The sequence below is a fragment of the Callionymus lyra genome, chromosome 18 (genome assembly GCF_982586985.1).
Source record: "Callionymus lyra chromosome 18, fCalLyr1.hap1.1, whole genome shotgun sequence".
Lineage (NCBI taxonomy): Eukaryota > Metazoa > Chordata > Actinopteri > Syngnathiformes > Callionymidae > Callionymus > Callionymus lyra.
In genome coordinates, this window is record NC_141835.1 from 7,672,300 (window position 1) to 7,693,810 (window position 21,511).

Here is a 21,511-nt window from a genome sequence, read left to right on the forward strand (position 1 = left end):
GATGGAGGGGTGTCCAAAGTCTCCGCTGGATGAAGGGGAAGGGCTAAGACGGAGAGCTAGATAGCCCTTGAAAACAAGGGAGGTCTGAGGCAAACTTGAAACGATGGATTTACCAAGAAACAACGCTAATGTGCGACGATGGTGAGCAATACGACTGTCATTGGTTTGTTGTATGTGGTATAGATGCTAACGATAGCTTTGACGCTAGTGACAAATCGATAATTTTACGGTGAACACATTTGTATTCGTCGAATAAACTCTTGGATAATAAACTATCCGACATTATATTATATTACACATAGTCATAGTTCAATCATGGAAAACAACAAAACCACCAAAACGGTTTGTGTTTAGTGTTCCCTATAAATAACAGTTGAAGGAAATGACCTTCAACTTTCAGTAAGTTTGCATTGACGTTTATTTTGTTGCTGTGCTTGAGCTCTGCTGAGCTGAATTGATGTCCTACAGTTGCGGTAAAAAACACAAGCCTTGTGTATCCGTTACAAAGTTACAACATGTCAGAAACGCACCTTGTCGATCAGCTCAACACAAACGCACACAAAACCCTAAGAGAAAAATTTAACTTTTAATAAATTCAAGAACTTTACCTCGATCTTGAGCCAAAGGTGAGCGAGTAACAGGTGGAGCGGGGGCTCCATCTGGTCCATTCCCAGGACTCTGTTGGGTCACGTTAGGACCTAGAAGAGGACGAGAAGAAAACGGTCACAAAAGAGAAAGAGACACACTCTTGAATAACACTTTTGTTTTCGTAGATTTGCATAAATAGAAGGAAGTTTTACTTTATTTTTTCCAAATGAGTTGCCACAAGTTTTGACGATCAAAGGGAAAACAATGTTGGTCTCATTAAGTAAATAGAACTTGTTCTTTATTCTCAAGGATTTTTCTTAATAAACAAACTCTCGGTCAATTAGCCGCGAAACCGTTCGGGGGATTCGACCGCGTGACAAATTCACTTCCAGAGGACATATCAAGTGGTTCGACCCCCCTCGCCATTTCCTCGCGTAAGCATTTAAACCCTGAGCAATCTCCTTTGGAAAAGCCCGGTCATTGAGGGACCATTGATTAGGTGCTTGTTCGGGTCTTTGGACTGAGCCGGTTCCATTGAAATCCGATAGCGAGCCGAGGGTCTGATTAGGGCAGCGGCGGAGACGGACTTTGAGAATTGATTTAGCCCAAAGCGGGGGAACGAGACTTGTCAAATTAACCTTTTTATCTTTGGGATTTCGGAGGCTGCCGAGTCAAACATCACGATAGAAGTTAGATGTAAATTTCTGTTGTAGAGTCTCTCAAAAACATATTTATCTCACCAGTTATGACCATAATCTGATTAGCATTATTTGTTTAACCTGCTATTTTTTTTTATACAAGATTAACCTGATTTTAAAACAGCTGAAATACAAAATAGCCATAAACCTTCTTAAAATAAGCAAGAAAAATGAAGCTAAAAAAAAGAACGGTGGATACAAACCAAGCTAATGTCAAGAGTTAGCATCAGCTAGCTTCACAAGCTAAGCCATTAAAAACACACTAAATAATACATAATATCATAAGTGTATTTTCCAGATAGCTCATTTAGTTTTTTTGAGATTTGTTATTTTTTAAACTTAACATTACCTTCTTTTTAGCATTAAGCTAACTACAGTATGTGTCTCAATAGTGCCGTCCTACCCTTCTGGATTAGGCTGGTATTGCATATGACAACACAATACAGAGATATTGGAATATTGAAATCTTATTTCATTTCAAGTTAATTAAGTAATTTGAAAAAAAAATGTTTTTTTTGTTTGATTTAGTGTCAATCTTTTATTTTTTGAATACAATATGTCTTTAATTTTTAAACTAAATATAGTAAAACTGAACTGTGTTTGTAATGTCAAAAGAAATAAATACCAGGCTTCTGTCTGATGTGGCACACACACACCGACACACACACACTGACACACACACCGACACACACACACAGAACCGTGAGTGTCCACTCTCACCGTTCTACATAACTCTCCATGTAAACAAACCAAATTAAGTCGACATAATTGCTTCTCACAAAGCTGCATAAACAACATTTGCAACTACCAAACCGCCCCCGCAAAACACATAAAAACACAAACATGTAAAAGTAATTGTGCAAATAAACAAGTGTAAATAAGCTGCCTCAAGTACGCCAGACAATTCATGCCCAAACACAAACACACACTAAGTGTTGATGCCAAAATGTTGTGGCTTCGCTCTCAACACACACACACACACACACACACGTCCACAGGCTGCGCTGCGAAGAGAGAATATCATATTAGCTTGTCAACTCGCGGCCAGAGGAGAAAAAAAGAAGGGAACATTTAAAATGCATCCTCGATAAACGAGAGGATTGTGTTACTTCGATAATATCTCAGACGAACACGGCAAATTCAGAAAGTGTGAGGGTCTGAAGGTGGAAAATAAAGAGGGAAATATTATATTGATGGAGTAAAAAAAAAGGGGAAAATTAATTGGTGATCATAAAATAACAATATTATATTTCAACATCTATTTAAAATGACCAAAAAAATACAATAAAAAGTGCGGCCCGTGGGCTAAATACAGCCCTTTGGCCCTATAACTATATTTATTACCATAAAAAACAACAACTACAAACAGAAAACTTCAATGTATTTCAAATCTGAACTCTAAATTTGACCTGTTTAAGTTCATTTTGTACTTTTTTTCCGAAGTAATTTTTGTAATTTTTATTAATTCAAAGGACAATTGAAAAACTATATGAAGAAAAGAACAAAATAAAAACAAGACAAGGACTTTGGTCAATATTTTATTTAAATAATTTATAAAAATACAGCATTTTATATTGCCTTTGTTATGATGAATTGTAAATGAATTTATATTATTTATATTTCTATAATACTAAATGGAAACTCTTTTTTATTCTCTTGGTAAAGCTGAAGAAGGTTGACAGTTTAAGTCTTTTTTTCAAAGGTGCTGCCCCCTCGACCCGACCTTGGACAAGTGGTACAACAAGCATGAATCTTTTTTAAAAATACATCTTAAATAAAAACTGTTAATTTAAAGCTTATAGTTGTCATTATTTCAAATTAAATATCAACCTACTCTATATGCTCATTGTTACCATTACGCCTTTATTTGTTACTATTGTTTTGAGACGAATAATTTCTCTCTCGTGCAACGCTCGAAGCACTTTATAATTATTTTACAAACAATTACGCTAAAAACAATCCTCGGCTCGAGTCCGACGACGAGCTCTCTTCTTCTCTTTGTTTAAAAAAAGAAAAAAGCCCTAAGATTCTATTACATTTTTACACACAAATAACATAAACAGGAGACTGTGGCAACATGAGTCTGTTGGATTAATAATTCATCGAGTGAAGCTGTGACGTCTCAGTGAACCGCGGATTGAAAGTCAGCGTGAGGGCGATCGTATATGTTGGCACTGAATTAAAATGCAAATGTCAACGTTTTAAAGACATAAATATGCTTCGATCGTGAACTAGAATGAGGGAAAAACAAGGTTAAACGTTTTATTCGGGTTATAAAAAACAGGCACCCTAGGGCGCCCTCTGTTGATACAACCTGCAGATACTCAATGGAAAATCTCCAAATAATGTCTATTTAACCAATTTAATTCACAACAACTAGAGATTGACTCAACAAACTGCAAAAAAACATTAGCTAACTAGCATATAGAGTGAAGTCTGATTCTAACTTATCTTAAGTGGAAACTGGAAGACCCAGTCAGAAAAAGAAATAACTGAGGGCTGACCAGATTCTCAAAACCGAAAAAATAGTTTAAAGTTATTAAGTGTTATCAAATTTGCTTAACCACCGGGATTTACATGTTAAACATTGCTTGTGTCTTTACTCAGAGAAGATTTTAGGTAAAAAGAAACAAACCCTTGTTTGCTCTATTGAAGACCAGCTATCATTTATTCCAGTCTTGTGTTGTTTTTCCAGTTTTAACTTTGTTCTCGCCTCTCAGATTATCAATAACTCACTAAGGACAGTTCTTACTTCATCGTGAAAATGGGTCGACGATGAGGAGGTTCTGTGTTAAACTCTCCCTGCAAGTGCAAAACAAATAGACTCAGGGACTCATTCATCCCTCGGGCTATTAAATTGTACAATTCTGAGTTCAGGGGCAGGAGTGGAGTGAGAGTATCTGGATGTTCTCTGTTTTTATCTTTAGACTTAGATTGTGTCATCTTGTTCTTCCTCTTTATGTTATTCTTCTTATTTTATTTTTATTTATTACTTTGTATTGTTTATGAAAAATTGCTGGCTATTGGAAAAAAACAATTTCCCGAAGGAGACCTCCTGAGGGATCAATAAAGTTTTACCTTACCTTACCTTACCTTAAAATCGTTGTGACTTAAAACCAATTCTGACTCTGATGTCTCTTTCTTTAGTTTAAAGCCTTTCGTCCAAACCTGACATTTATAAACCAAATGTTTTTACTGACAAAAAATAAATTAAAACAAAACAGTTTTGAGTGAAAACAAATCGCCAAGGACGGAGATAAAAGTGAGCCTATCTACCCGTTTCTTAGTTTTAAGCACATAAAACTCAACATTCAAAGTCCATTTCTTTCTATTCGGGCTCATGCATGGAGTAAAATCAAATCCTTTCAATACGTCTAAATCAGAAAGAATTTGCTTGTTAGAACATCAAAACCAGAATTGACTATTTTTCAAAGTGAACCCATTAATTCTCTACTTCTGCTACACACAGCTTAAAGAAAAAGGACTTTTCCCTTAAAAAAAAGAAAAAAAAAAGAAGATAATGGTGCGAAACATTTCCTAAATATTCCTTCTGTGGAGGCAGCCGAGGCAACCCCGAGCTCGCTTTGAAGAGAGCGAGTTTGGTCTTTGAAGCCTTTTTTTTTCATTCAATTTCTAAATACAAATGCAGAAAGAGTTCAAAAGAAAACTCGTGGCCACTGTTTTGTTTCAAGGGCCTGACAAGTCGAGAGCGCCGGCGATTGGTAAGCGGCGCGAACGAGAGTCACGCCGAGTGAATAAAATAGTTGCTAATTGCAGATGAAAGAGAAGTTTAGTCGTGGAGGGAACAGTGAGAGACGTAACATCCTAAACTATACTTTGCTTTATATCCATTGTTATAGGCGAACACCCCTTAAAAACTTCTTTCCGTGTTTCTACGGGTGTTATTTTATTGATAAAGCAGCTTTGAACCGCCAGAAATCTGCCGCAGTGTTTTTTGTATATCAGTTTTTGTGTTACTGTGTCACATTATGTATTCATGGAGAATGTTATAAGGCTGTATAAAGTCTGTCTTGGTGAAGCATTCAGGGAAAAAAATCAAAGGCACTTTAAAAATAATACCCGAAACGGACGCAACTAGAGAAGCACCGTGGCTGTGCATACCTCTGTCAAGGAGCTCATTTCTAAATACAATGGCATGAATAACTTAAGTTCATTGATCCGGACTTAAACCTGTGGTTGCGAGAAAACCCTAGCTAACCTGAAAACCTTAAACATGTGTCGACGGTGATGCATTTTGTCACATGAAAGTAATATTTATTAAGTTATTTTGCTGCTTCTGAACCAACCTGAGTGAGTAACGAAAACTTTCGAAACCTTCCTTACCCAAGATCGTACACTTAAATGCCATCAACATTGGAACCATTGCATTTACGTCTCATTATAAAAATGTACTTTTATTTTCACCATTACTATTTTGCTTACAAGCAAGCACAAGAATACCTTAACCTCAGTGACAGAGGTAATAGAGTACACTTATCAAGCCATAGGTACGTCAAATGTAAGGCCAACCATTTTGGGATTCGTGAAGGAGACTCATCTGAAAAAGTTTCAAGAAGTAGTGGGAAAGAGGTAAAGGTTGTAGACTGGAAAGGTTGTGTTCGCACATGAACCTATCCTCGGGCAGAATCAAAAGAGCCATGAGAAATAAATGGAAAGCTGTCTTTGCTCATTCCAACCCTCAGGCTGCAAACTTTGCTATACAGTCAAACAAACACTCCTGGTCTATAGGATAAACATCTGGGTCCAGTGTTTCAGATCTCAATAGTTGTAAACCAATGCCTTCTTCAATTCCGGTTAACTCTCCCCGAAGAGGCCGAATGCAGGTCTGCTGTGGGTACCAAAACAAGCGCTCTCCCAAGTTCCTCATTACTTCCTGCGCTGACTAGCAACTGTAAGTAAAGTAAAACTGCAGCTTAAGCTGAAAAACAGGGAGCGTGATGCAGAACAGCGAACGCCGGAGTGAGCGAAAGCGAGAAAAATAGGTGTCGAGGAGGGAGAATAATTGTACACTGTGCTGCTGTTAGGGTATTCCAGTCAGACGGCGTTAGAATAGAATCCTTCCAAATGGCTAACGCAGCATTCAGTTTTTTATTCCTGCTCAGGCTGTGAATCTGTGGCCTGCGGGGAGGGCATTTTTGCTGTTTCACTCCGAACAGCCGTCAACAGGAGAGGGAACGGCGAGGGAGATTGGTGGAGAACGGGTGTGGAAAGAGATAACATTTCGGTGGGTAGCAGAGGAGAAACGCTGGAGGAGAAATGAGAGGGAATAAAGAAAACAAGACCTGATTTTCCAGTTTTCAGATGAATATCCATATATTCTACCCATTGTGGGTACAGTTTCGGGGTCTCCACAAAGAGGGTGGATGTGAAATCCAGTTCTATTATGATGCGGGTATTGGAAAGTGGTAAATACTTGACACCTTTTTAAACATATTTTGATGTTGAGCTACTTATTCCAAAAGGAGTTGCAGGTTTGTTGGTCCTTGCACTGTGCGACCCACACCAAAAGAGTCTGCCCAAGGTTATCAGTTCGGTTTGTACAAGTTGTTTTGCTAGGACCCTTCCGGGGTTATTGACACTACATAGTCCAGAAATCGATGTCTGCGAAAGTCCAACCTAATGGACCAGTCATCTACTAGTTAGAAAATAAACCAATGGGCGGCTTTTGTTGTCGATTTCACATCCCACCTTTTGCCCGTACAGTAGGTATACTAAAAAGTTGAGGGGACGCACAACTTAGAAGGTAGAGTGGTTGGTTTGTGGCCTGAGAAGTTGCTGGTTTAATCCTTATCTTCGGATGCCAACTGGGCAAAGCCCGGCTCTTCTGATTACCAGTCGAGTCCAGTTATCCACCTTATCCACGGTGTCAAGCGAGGGCTACCACTTTTCGTGTGAGTCCTCTGTGGGCTTTACATTATTTCCATTTCCAATGTGCTAGAGATACTGCTAGGGTAAGTCCGGGGTGGTACGCCATGACACCAATGACAAACTTCTATCCATCTGTCCAGGCATTTTTGCCTTGACTTCAGCCTATCTCAGATTGACTTGGGTTAAGAGGAAGTGGTCAGCCTGCAGTTAATTCAGAACTCTGACCTGCTCAAGTAGAAGAACTCACATTTCCCATGATCCTTAAAACTCTTCACTGGCTGCCAGTTTCTTTCAGGATCAGCTTTAAAATTCTGGTTCTTACTTTCAGATCTATTCATGGTTCCTCTTCCATCAGTGATCTGATCCAGACTTACACCCCAGCTCGGGCTCTGAGGTCTGTGGATCAGAATCTACTGATGGTTCCACACACACGGTTCAGGACCAGAGGAGAGAAATCCTTCCAGGCTGTTGATCCTGAGCTTTGGAACGATCTCTGTGTTTGATGATCTACTGACTTCTTCAAGAAACATCTTAAGACACTTATATTTGTTCAGGCTTTCTGTGTTGTTCTCGGTCTTATCTTGATCTTTAAAGTATATACTTTATTGAATATTGTTTTGTTTGTTTAAGCGCTTTGTGACCCTGGTCTGGAAAAGCACTATACAACTATAATTTACTGACTTACTTACTTACTAGGAACACATACGGACTAACAACCATTAAAAGTGTTCAAGACACTAAACTCTGTTCATAAACTAAACTGTTGTGAACGTCTGGTGAACCAAACTGTTTTCTTTCATGATAGCAAATTTTCAGAAGCGTCTTGAATTTTTTCCAGGCGTAAAAAGCAACACGAGCCGCTATCAAGAGAGCTGCGAGGGAGTTTAGGGGGGAGAACGTTTGTGAAAGTGGGAGATAAGGTAGAAGTGGAGGGGGAAAAAAAAAAGAGCTGGAGGAGAAGATGAGGAGGAATACGAAAAGAGGAGAATCTTCTCCTCCGTGGGAGGCCGTGTAGCACAGCATCGCTGCGAGGGAAAGAAAGACACAAACAGAGATGGGGTGGAAAGGGTGCAGATGAGGGAACACATAAGAACATGAGAGAAAGCGATGAAGATAATGAGAGAAGGAAAGAGAAAGATAAAGAAAGAGAGAGAGAGAGGACAGCCACAGGCGGTGTTCCCACCAAGCAGCCTCTCAGGGAGTGGTGTCACCAGAAGAACTTGCCGGGCTCCTCTCCCTGCAGAACATAAAGACACCCCCCAACCGCCCCCCGAAACCCACTCCCACAGCTTCCTTGTAATAAATCTCGCCACTAACAGAAGAAAAATAAGAAGATGCAGTCGAGCATCCCTGTGGCATCTTTCTCGAGTCTATTATCGTTGCCGCTTAGAAATCTGTTTTTTTCTACCCCCTCCCCCCCTTCGTCTCTTCAGGGAAGTCATTTACAGTATTTTAAATGTTCCGCTTTTATCGTGCCGAGCCCATCTAAGGTCATCACCAGCCGTCCCTGCCAGGCATCCCGCACTTGACCTCCGACCCCCCGACTTCATCGCTGCGAACTTGTTTTTAATGCGCGGTTTACCATTAGCATAATTTCAGAAACAAGCGCTCGTCCTGAAAAAAAAGCCGACGTCTGAAGACGGGACCACGAGCTAGGCCGGGGGACAGGAGGAGTTAAAAAAAAAAAAGTGAAGGATTTCAGAAGGAGACCCTTAAGCGAACGGTCCTGGCCTTTTTTTCCTCAGTCTGCGTATCTCTCTCTCTCTCTCCACCCCCTCTTCCTTCCTCCACTCGCTCTGACCTCTTTGTCCTTTACGAGGCCCTGCAAGGAGGAAAAGCGAGGCTCAGATAAACAGCTTAAACTCTCCTGCGCTCCCTCACGAGGGCCAATCCACTCTTTAGCAGAAAATAAAAACTGGCAGGGATGCGGAGGGAGGCAGGCGGACGATCGAGGGAGCGGGATTTTATTTTAAAAGTATATTTTTGTATGTGGTTCTACGTCTACCCCTTTTTTTTGTCTGGAAGAACCTCAAGGAGTCTGTGATATTGACATCTGACCCAATGACCCGGTATCACAAAGACTAACTGGGGACATGAAAGTAAGGCTGAGCACCCAGACTTCTGGAAGAAACCGTACGGTGAGGAAAACATGTACATCGTTATGATTAGCAAGTCGTGTACAAGCTAATTGGTTTTGCAAGCTAATGAAATGCTTGTATTTTTTGGGGGCTCTAAGCTAATGTTAAGCTGAGTCACATACCTGTAGCACTATTACCTCAAAGTAAGAAGGTTGCAGGTTCACTTCCATCTTGTGTCAACCCGTGCCTTTAGTCTTAAACCAAATGTACTCGTGGCTCGGGGGCCAAATCTGTTCCGCCAAGTCGTTTTGTGTGGCCCGCCTGATAGTTGTCTCAAAACCGACTGGATTAATGTTCACGTTCATATGGTGACTTATAAAGTTTTGTGTTTAAAGAGCAACTAATGTGAAAACCCAACTCTCCGGAACTATTAACAAGTTTTAAATGAAGATTCCAAGATGCAGTAAGTCCCTCATCATGTTTTGAAGTTATTACTTTATAAAAGTTCTCCCCCGTCTGAAATCCGGGCGAACGAGAGGTTACGAGAGCAGAGTCCATTATGAGGTAATAATGGCTTCCCTCCTCCTCCAGCCAGCTGTAATCACGCCCCGCTTTGTTTATACAACGAGTCTCTTAAAGGTGGAGACTTCTGTAAATAATGATGCGCCAAAACCTTGATGCTTGACCAATCACAGCAGAGTGGGCGTGGTTATGATAGATAGATTTCAGTGGGCGGGACTTAAACGCATTTTCTAATGTAGATATTGATGATACATTAGAGGTCCAAGATCTATTTAAGCCACACTTAAATCAACACAATAGTTGCCGTTTAAGACAGAATAAGGGACAGAGATGATGGAATTTTACAATAAAAGTAAAACTGATGTTGGAAAGGAAAGGAATTTGTTTGATTAAGGAGAACAAACACAGCAAAAATAACGATAAGTCTTACTTCCTGTCTGGTAAATACACATTTTGTTTGTCCCACGACGTGAACTGATAAAAAAGTTTGCTCCTTGTGTGAGTTTGACCCTTAACAGCTGGGTAGTATCAAATTAATACAAATATTATTTAAAAAAAGTTATATATTGGAGCTCCATAGGTGGGAGACTCTGGAAAGCCAGCCACTCGATTTAGACTCCACGTAGATATCAGCTAAACAACCAAATATAAACTGGGGTTCCGACAATAAAAAAAATCGCAGCGGCAGATAATCTGGAGGCACATCGAGTCGCCTCTCAGATTCGTATTGGCTTTGCCTTCACAGCGAGTCCCTCTCTCCGCCTTATCGGCTCCATCCTCGCACTGTGTTTGTGTGAAGATTACGCCTCGCGCTGGATGTATTTTGGGAAGAAGTGACAACAAAAATGTCGCCGCACAGGTGCAAACACAACATGTTTTGCCAACACGTGGTGAAAACAAATTCTGTGTTGTTGTTGTTTTTTTTTATGATGCACTTTAGCTAACAGGCTAATGGAAGGACGGAGCATCTTCGCTGAGAGACAAATGTTTTTTTTTCCTCCCCAAAGTGTCGCGGCGGCGGCGGGGAGAAAAATATTCGCCGAATTGCTTAAGAAGAAGGTGTGTGAATACAAAAGAGGCGGCGAGGGGAAGGGTTTTTGGCAAGTTGAGCAATGTGATTTCTGCTCGACTGTCACAAATCTAGCGCAACAGGAAAATCAATTTGGCCCCGTGTGTGCCTTTTTTTTTCTGGCTCCGGGAGAAGAATCCAAACAGCGAAGCGAGGCCCGGATAATGTTACAGTGTATTGGATTTACTTCATGGAGAGCGAGCGAGGGGAAGAAAGACAGACAAGGGAGAAGGGCGAGGGGAAGTCGACGGAGACGAGGGAATCACAAGCGTGCCGTGCAGCTCAGACGAGATAGATTTGTGCGGGTGTACGGGTGTGTGATCGGCTGGCAATCTGTCACTCACACACACACACACACACACACCGGCAACCTTGCCACTCATCCGAGGCCCGGGCTTATATATGATTTATAGGGGGGGGTGGTATAGGTGCGGCGTGGGAATCATGACATAAATTGTAAGTGTTCATGTGCAGTTATGTATGCTTCACCTGCGCCGCCGCCGATGTTTCTCCGGCGCCGGCCCGGTTTGACAGCCAGGTGAAAAGGATGACATGATGAAATTGCTCCTCTCTGACCGCTGTCAAGGGTGGTGTGTGTCACCGTGTCCCGTCAGCCATGTGACACGTCGCATCAGTCGTCCAAATGAGGCTTTCACACACACACACACACACACACACGGTAACTGCTGCGCCGACACACACACACACACCTACACACACACACATGCACACACACAGCACTTATTTGACACGTCCATATTCATGTTGCCTCATTTTGAAACTTTTAGTTAACTTTTGACTTTGAATACTGTCATTACGACAGCCTTATATTATCAGTTAATATATTTAGATGTTTTAATTAAAAGCTAGAATGCCTAATTGAGACTTGCTAATAATAATAAGAATTAATAAATGCTTTTCTGTGTCAAATAAACTACCTTATAATTGCTACATAGTGCAACTGGTACATTACATGTTATGACACCTTTTTTAGCGCTATAGTGTAACTGTTATTTCAAGTATTGTGTCAGGTTTGATGCTAATGCTACGTTTTTCGGGCTATAGTGCAATTGAAATATAATATATCTTACAATTGAGATGATAATGCTACATTTTTAATTATATAGTGTAATTGTTATATTAGATATATTGTGTGAGGTTTGATGCTAATGCTACGTTTTCTGGCTATAGTGCAATTGAAATATAATATATCGTACAATTGAGATGCTAATGCTACGTTTTTAATTCTATAGTGTAATTGTTATATTAGATATTGTGTCAGGTTTGAGGCTAATGCTATGTTTTTGGGCTATACAGTGACTGTAATATAAGACATTTTGACAACTACGATGCTAATGCTACATTTTTAGCGTTATAGTGCAATTGTTATATTAGATATTGTGTCAGGTTTGATGCTAATGCTAAATTTTTTTAGCACTATAGTGCAATTGTTTTATTAGATATTGTGTCACGTTTGAGGCTAATGCTACATGCTTTAGCACTGCTTTGGAATTCTTATATTAGATATTGGGTCAGCTTTGATGCTAATGCTACATTTTTGGGCTTTAGTGCAATTGAAATATAATAGAGTTCACAACTGAGATGCTAATGCTACTGTACCTTCTTTATGCTATAGTGTAATTGTTCTATTAATTGTTATGTGTCAGGTTTGATGCTTGGATGTCTTTATCTGCGAAGACATTTGACGACTACATTTTTAGCTTTATAGTTATAGTTAATTTTCATACAAGTTATTGTATCAGCTTTGATGCTTATGCTTTACATTTTTTTGCACTATAGTGCATTTCTTATATTAGATGTTGTGCAGGTTTGATGCTTAGACTGTGGTTTTTGTGCGACATTTTGACAACTAAGCTGCTAATGCTACATTTTTAGTGCTATAGTGCGTTATATTAGATTTTAAGATATAAGTTTTTTGTGGCAAGTTTAAAGCAATATTTGAATCGCTTTGTTGTAATGTTACATTTAATTAACTATTTCTTAAAACATTGAAGCCAATTATACATTTTGAGTTAAAGTCAAATTGCTATGTTAAAATGGATATATAAAAACTCATATCTTGTCATAGATGCAAACAACTTTGTAAAAACTTTAGATTTGGGCGGCTACGCTAGTTATGCAAGAACCGCTATATTTTAATTATCAACTTAACATTGAAAATACAATCTTAAATAGCTAACGTAATAATTGACAGCTAAATTATAATTTGTACACTATAGCTATGAATGAGAGCAACAATTCCAACATCAGCTATGTTAAATGATAATTCCGCTAATTAAAGAGTATTTGAAATGGATATTGTGAACGGCAAAACACTAAAACTACTATTATAGAACAGCTCTGTAATGAATCGCAAGATAACTTAGATATTGCTGTTGCTACGTTACGACTATAATCTTATTGAGACTTATTGACACTTATAATTACTTCGCCGGATTAGCTGTATCATTATTGCCAAATTCGAAACACTATATTAAAACTGCTATAATTAAACGGCTAATTGCTGTAATTGTCAAGCAGCTGTAATAGTATAGCATTATGCTACAACAAGAGAGGTGTTATAGTAGATGCTATGTTGGAATAGCTACTTTGGGAGGCTTTACTGTGAGTTCTTTTGCTATAATCCACATTTTGTTAGCATTATATTTTGACAGCTACACTGTGATCGCTAACATACGCAGTGCATTAATTATGAGAATAAGTGACATATGTTTAAACATTTTCAGGTCTTTAAGATATATTGTTTAACCTTTGGTCTTATTTAATAACCATAAAGCTAAATGTTTCTCCCCATAATTATTGCTAGCGAAGGCATTGTAGCAAATATATGCTACCGCTAAAATCTTATACAAATACAATCTATTGAAAATGTTTATTATTATTTTTATTATTGCAAATATATTTCTATATATTTTGTCCCTTTTGCTAAAGTATCACTTAAACTTTAAATAATAAACTCAACTTTATTATTATCGTTAGTTAAATATTATTGTCACAAATATATTGTTATACCTTTGTTTTTATTTGCTAAAGAGCTCAAGGTTTATTCCAAAATGATAGCAAGCGAAGGTAATGTTGCTAAGGTATTCTAGCTGCTAAAAGCAAAAAAATCACATATTATTATTATTGTTATAAATGTATTATTGTACAAAATAATTGTAATACCTTTGGTCTTATTTGCCAACCAAAGAGCTAAAGATTTTTCCCGACCATCATAGTAAGCGAAGGAAATGTTGCTAAAGTATGCTAGCTGCTAAAAATCTATGACTAAAAATCTATTGACAATGTTTATTATTATTGTCCCAAAAATATTGTTATAACTTTGGTCTTATTTGCTAACCAAAGCGCTAAAGGTTTCTCCCCAAAATTATATCTAGCAAAGGTAATATTGCTAATGTATGCTAGCTGCTAAAAGCTAAAAATATATCAATCAAAATGTATTGACAATGTTTATTATTATTGTCACAAATATATTGTAATACCTTTGTTCTTATTTGCTAACCAAAGAGCTAAATAATTGTCCCCACAATCATAGCTAGAGAAGGAAATGTTGCTAATGTATGCTAGCTGCTAAAAAACTATTACCTAAAATCTATTGCCAATGTTTATTATTATTGCTATCATTGTCACAAATATATTGTGATATATTTTGTCCCTTTCGCTTACTAAAGAGCTAAAGATTTCTTGCCAAAAAATAGTTAGCGAAGGAAATGTTTCTAAAGTATGCTAGCTGCTAAAAAACTATTACCTAAAATCTATTGACAATGTTTATTATTATTGATATTATTGTCAAAAATATTGTTATACCTTCAGTCTTATTTGCTAACCAAAGCGCTAAAGATTTCTCCCGACAATTACAGCTAGCAAAGGTTATGTTGCTAACGTATGCTAGCTGCTAAAAGCTAAAAGTATTTGTATTAATACAGAAGAATATGATTAAAATAAAAAATCCATTTAAAATGTTTGGATGGACTAAAAACTAACAGCACACCACAACACTTATTTCGAGCGCGAGGCTAACATCAAGCAAAGTTTATGAAGTCGCGATTAAGCGTCGTAATCAGATGAGCCCACATTAGCTCTGGGGCGTCTGTGCGGCGCCGACGCTTCCGTGATCTAATTCCTACTGATTGTATTAAAGCTGCTAAAAAAATGCCAGCTGCTGCTTCACACTTTATCACCATTTATTAAGGCGCGGGGAGAAGAAAATTTAAAAATATTTCCTTATTAATCACAATCAGTCTCACTTCCTGCCTCGTCCCCGATTCCCGACACGATTCCCTGACACGGGGGCGTCGGCTGAAAAAAACCCCGACCGTCCTGGTTTTTCATTAACGTCAATCAAAGTGTCTGGAGGGAGAGGATGTGGAGAAGGAGCTGACACCGGGATCTCCAGAGCCCCACATGTTGGCCCCGCCCTCGTCAAGAGTGACAGGCCGGAGACTTCCTGATACCAGTCGGACGGAAGGGGTGGTCGAGTGACAGCGGCGCGCCCGTCAATCACGCGTCAGGAATGTGACAAATGTGACCGTTTTATTGGGCTTCGTTATCAGTGATACGCCTTTTAATGTTGTGTCGTTTTCATTTGACCACTTCAGTAAGACGTGGCCTGGGGGGGGATTTTTTTTATGCAAGACATGCTGCATAATTATAAATATATATACTTTTAATTTAATATTTTATGAGAAGATTTACACTGAAACTACATTGTGGACACAGTGTATAAATATACACTGTAATGTTGACAATAGCTTTTCCTTGATTTTCTGGAACTCCTGTTGTGTTATCAGTTTTATCTTACCCTTTAAAGTATATACTTTATTGAATAAAAATAAAAATGTATTTTGTCAAATTGTTCTGTTGTTTTATGTCGTAACTTTTGTCTTTTCATTATTATGCCGACCGGATTATCTACTTCATTTTCTTTGCTGTTTTGCTTTTAAATTAGGAATTACTTTAATGCAACAGTGGATGAAAAATAGCAAAATAGAAAAATTATATCATATAATTATATATTATGAGGGAGCAAATATTAATACGGTGATATATCGCAATCTTGTTTATCGATTATATATATATCAATCTTCGACAGCACCTTTTGGGGATTTCAAAAATATTTACATTTATGTCTTTAATCATAGTAGTTATTTTATGGTTTACGGTTCAATAAAAGTTTGTTTAAAATAAACTAATTCGATTTTGTAGCAACAATTAGCATTAAAACATTCACAACTTTTGTTCAGTTTTCTGTTGCAATTGAACTTCCGGCCGCTAGATGGCAGGAGTCGCTACGTCCCCCAAGCAGCTAAAGGACCAATGAAATCCTGCGAGATGACTGAGGACGAGAGGATACAGTCAACTCCAAAGCTGATGTTTGGACATATTTCGGTTTCAAAACAAATGAAAGCAGTTACGACTTCGTCAAGAGTCATGTGGTCTGTAAATACTGCAACACCAGAGTCAAGTACTTGGACAATACTACAAATATATCCTTTTTACTACAGTATCACTATATATCGTATCATTGCCCCTGTATCTTGATACGTATTTTATCGCCGGATTCCTCCTGATAAAATCCTAGTATTATTAAAGTTTTTATTTATAATTTATCCATTCACAGCATTTGTTCATTTTTGTGTTGCAATAAAACCTCAGGCCGCTAGATGGCAGCAGTCATTACCTCCTCCACAGCTAAAGAAACGATAGAAAAACCCTCTAAGATCTGAGCAATGACTGAGGACGAGAGGATACAGTGACTCCAGCAGCTTTTAAAAGATGATGTTTGGACATATTTTGGTTTCAAATCAAACAAAAGCAGTTACGACTTCGTCAAGAGTCATGTGGTCTGTAAATACTACAACACCAGAGTCAAGTACTGGACAATACTACACATATATCTTCGTTACTACAGTATCACAACACCAGGGTCAAGTACTAGACAATACTACACATATATACTTGTTACTACACTATCACAACACCAGAGTCAAGTACTCGACAATACTACACATATATCCTTGTTACTACAGTATCACTATATATTGTATCGTTATGGTATCGCCAGATTCTTGCCAATACACACCCCTAGTTTTAATGTTTGTATTTGTGTGTTTTCGTTATTTTTCTCTTCTTTTAAATCAAGGATTTGATAATATAGATATCGGTATTAGTAAGAAAAACCTGAGACTCAATAATGGTGTTTCAGAAAACCATCTGGATCCTAATTCCACTGCCTTCTTTCCTTGGATTCTACGAGGTTGTTTGAACGCTACTGTTACCCTCATCATTTGACTATCATTTCAAATGCTAAAAAAGTATTACTTAAATACATGTAGGACAATCATTATGAAACGAGCTGCTTGGCGAAGGTCTGCGAGTGTGTTCTCAGTACCATCATTGACCACTAAACTACTAACAAAATGGTAAAATCTTAGTTTCTGGATCCCAGGATGTGTTCGAGCGAATTCTGAGCATTTTTTCCGCTTCAGCATCTCGACCGTGGATCAGATCTGGGATCAGTTGACGACCACATTACTCACAGGTGCGCGTAAACAAGCTCGGTTTCCTCCTGACCTTTTATATAAAAAAAAAAAACCTCTCTTTAGCCGCACATACTTAACTTAAACGGTATCAAATAGCTGGAGCGCGCGGCTAAAGGTCGCGCTGGAAAAAACGTAGGCGATCCCGACTACGGCGTGTTTTTTCAAAAGGTTATCGACGCGCCTCAGTCGGGGGATGTCGTTTTTTATTATCTGTCAAAGTCAGTCGCTCTAATTTGTTTTCAAACAGACTGTCGGACGGCGCAAAGCAATTTCCCCCTTAAGCTGAAAAGCAATTTTGTAAATTTCCCAGGGACTCCGACACAGCGGTGCGTGATGTAGATTCCAGCACGGGGTCCGGTTCGGCCCAAAGATTGGATCAGTGCGAGCTATTTGTGGTGAATAAACAAACTAAATTAAGATGGAATCTGATTAGCCCAGGTTAGGGGAGGAGGCGGGTACCTGGAGTGTTGGCTGGAGGTCCGCTGGCCGGAGATATGGGCCCGGAGCCGGACCGGGAGTGCTGGGACTGAGTGGAGCCGGCTGGCGAGCCGACGGGGGACGGAGAGGGGCCGCCGCTCCTCTGGCTGTGGAGGTGAGGCGAGAAGGGCCCCTGGGCCCCGGGACCCGTTTCCCCCGCCTGGCTGCCGGCGCTGTTGGAGCCCAGACCCGCTTCGGTGCCGGTGGGGAGGTCGTCGATGGCGCCGGAGAGATCCTGGAAGACAAGATGAAAAAAAAAAGGGTCAGGTTCGAGCGCAGATCTGGGGGAAGATGCTGTCAGTGATGTGATGTGATGCGGCCCCCCCACAGACCCCCCCAAACTGAGCTCACATCAAGCACATTCTGACACACATGGTCCAGAGCAGAGGGACCAGGTCCCAGCTGGAGACCAATATCAGGAAGTCACCTGTGAGTGACCCCGTCTCTCCGCCTGCCACTGACATGTGGGGGGCGGTGGCGGGGGGGGAAGGGGGGACCAGGATGCATCTGCCAGCTGATCCTACCTGCTGCACCGTTGACCTCTGAGCCGGTCCCACCTGCGGACCACCGTCACCGTCCTACGACTAAAACGCTACGATGAACCGAGACCAGCAAATTCAACGTCAATATCTTTTTTATCTTTTTTATTATTTACAAGAAAATAAACAAAAAATACCTGTGACTAAAAATGTAATTAACAAAACTTTGTTTCTGAAGTGTCTGAACAAATAATAATGTTCTTTTATAAATAGAAAGAAAATCAACGGTTCATAAAAAAAAAAAACATTTTGTAAAAGAAAACCAAAAAAACGCTAAATTACCAATTATTTTTTGGTAAGAAAAACAATTTCAGTATTTTTTATAATGATTATTTCTTCGAAAATCTGTCACACAAATGTAATAATTGAAAAATGTAATGATAAATACGGAAGAACAGCGAACAGAAACATACGAGAGCTGATAAAATTGAATTAAAGTAAAATACAAAGTGTTTTTTTTCAAAGTTTCAGGCATAAAGAAAATACTTAATTATTTATTCTATACAGATTAAATTAGATTAGATTGACTTTTTTACTGTATGATTGTTTTTTAGCTCATTAACCAAGAAATTTCAGCATCAATTTAACAAATTGTTGTAAACGATAAAAATTAATTGCCAAAAAATTGGAAAATCAAATACTTTTTTTTTGTGTACAAGATGAAAATACAAAAGAAAATATTTGTATTAAATTAAAAATCATGGTTTGTTGTGATAGATGAACAGGTGCATAATTTTCTTTTTTTTACTCTTTATTCCTTTTATTTTTTAACACTTCTCAAAATTTATTTTGGGATAAATAAAACATGAAAATCTGACCATCTGTTGTTAGGAATACATTATATATTAAAAGATAATTAAATATATTCATTATTAAATTTGTGGTTTCATGGAAAAACTTTGAAAAAAAACAGTTTCAAGGGAACTGGACAAACCAGCCATAACATACAAGAATAAATACTAACTTTTTGTGATGTCACTCTAAGAAGCTATGGATTTAAAATAAGAATTATCTCATGTTTAAATGTTTTATTTGAAATTCGATGATTGACATTTTAAACAATCTGTCAATGCGATCAAAGCATCTGAGCGTTAGCACGTTAGCATCCGTAGCATGGCGAGGCAGACGCCCCGAACCCGACAGTCTGTCCATGTCTTGTTTTGGTTAATGCGATCTCACTGGAGAAACACAAAGCCTTTGTTTTCCCATCATGCCGCGGTGCCGAGCGCCCGCCCGCTCTGCCAGCCTGTCGCCTGGCATTATCCCCGCGCACCCCTCGGTACCAAACCCTTGTCCGACCGCATCAAGTCACACTCCGGACCCGAGCCATGGACTCTTCAGACCCAGGTTTCCTGGCAGAACGTAGGAACCTGGGATGCTAGGTCGTTAGCTCGCGGGCTAATGGACGGGAATTGAACCTGATTATGTCCTGTTGCTCAGAGGCTCTTTCAAAGTCCTGGACCCGTCTTTGGTTCAGAGGCTGTTATTTGACTTGAAGCACAGAGACGTCATGTGTTCTGGTCCAAGGAGACCAACGTTCGAACCCATGACCAACACCTTCAATAATCAATAAAGTTTATTTATCCATCTATTAATGTCTCCTTCTGTTTCCATGGATCCTTGTTTTCTGGTCATGATGATGTTTCCTCTTATTGTGGATCGTTTCCCATTTATTTTTAACTAAAATAAAGAATATATCAATACAAAATATGCAATTAATAATTTGATTTTTTATTTATTTATCCTAAAATGACAAATGACAATGAAAATAATTCCATTTAAATCAAATATTAATGTGTAATACATTTTGTTTGACTTATATTTCAAATACAAGACAATGTTCCAGTTTTATTTCTTATTTATTTACTTAAAACAATTTTAAAATATATATATTATTTTGAAATGTAGAACATATGTTTATATATATATTATATTTACTCATATTTTTTATTATTTCAAATATCTATTGATAAAAAAAATCTACTTTTCTCATAAATTACTTTGTGTTTTTTCGTACCTTTTAAACGAAACACTGATCTACTGTAGATACATATATTTACAATATCAAGATTTAAAAATAATGTATTTTTAATTTATGCGTGTCATGTGAACAGCATGTTATTTATTCTAATATTGTATTCATATCAAGTTTTAAATATGAAATTTTTAAATATATTTAATAAGTTAATAATATTTCATAAAATACAAAAAATATATTATATATATATATATTATATTATATATTATATATTATATTTTTAGCCATTTATAGCCACATTAGTCAAGATGTTGGGGACACCCTGGAAAGGTTGCCAGTCACTATTGATAACTTTTTATTTATTTATGCGTATTAAAAATAAATCTTTGGGATCGTTTCCCATTTATTTTTTACTAAAATAAAGAATATATCAATCAAAAATATACAATATTTTTAAAGAAGTTTTAAATTATTTAATTTAATTTTTTTCATTTATCCTAAAATGACGTTTTTCACTGAATAAAAACTCTTTTAAATCAAATTATTCCTGTTTAATACATTTTGTTTGACTTATATTTCAAAATACAACCCAATATTCCAGTTTTATTTTTTATTTATTTACTTAATACAATTTTAAAATATATATATTATTTTGAAATGTAGAACATATGCTTATATATATATACTATGTTTACTTATATTTTTTATTATTGACATTTTTTCCAATATTTATTGATAAAAAAATCTACTTCTACTTCTCGTAAATCACTTTGTGTTTTTTTGTACCTTTTAAACGAAACTGTAGATACATATATTTACAATATAAAAAATAATCTAGTCTATCTAATATTTTTAATTTATGTGTGTCATGTGAACAGCATGTTATTTTTATTCTAATATTGTATTTATATCAAGTTTTAAATGAGAATTTTAAAACATATTTAATAAGTAAATAATATTTCATAAAAAAGATATATTATATCTATCTATATATAGAACATTTTAAGCCATTTACAGCAACATTAGTCAAGACGTTGGGGACACCCTGGAAAGGTTGCCAGTCACTATTGATAACTTTTTATTTATTCAAACGTATTAAAGATAAATCTT

General features: G+C 37.7%; 1 protein-coding gene across 3 annotated transcripts in view; it reads right to left on the reverse strand.

Annotated features, from left to right (window-relative positions):
* The window catches only part of arid1b (AT-rich interaction domain 1B), a 269,267-nt gene that overhangs the window by 63,401 nt on the left and 184,355 nt on the right, over nt 1–21,511 (reverse strand). For all 3 annotated transcript variants that reach the window (XM_087780581.1, XM_087780582.1, XM_087780580.1), the window contains exons 5-6: nt 17,867–18,119; nt 609–698 (exon numbers count right to left, since the gene is read on the reverse strand). In XM_087780581.1, coding sequence (XP_087636707.1) covers nt 609–698; nt 17,867–18,119 — 343 coding nt within the window. The remainder of the gene's footprint in view (nt 1–608; nt 699–17,866; nt 18,120–21,511) is intronic.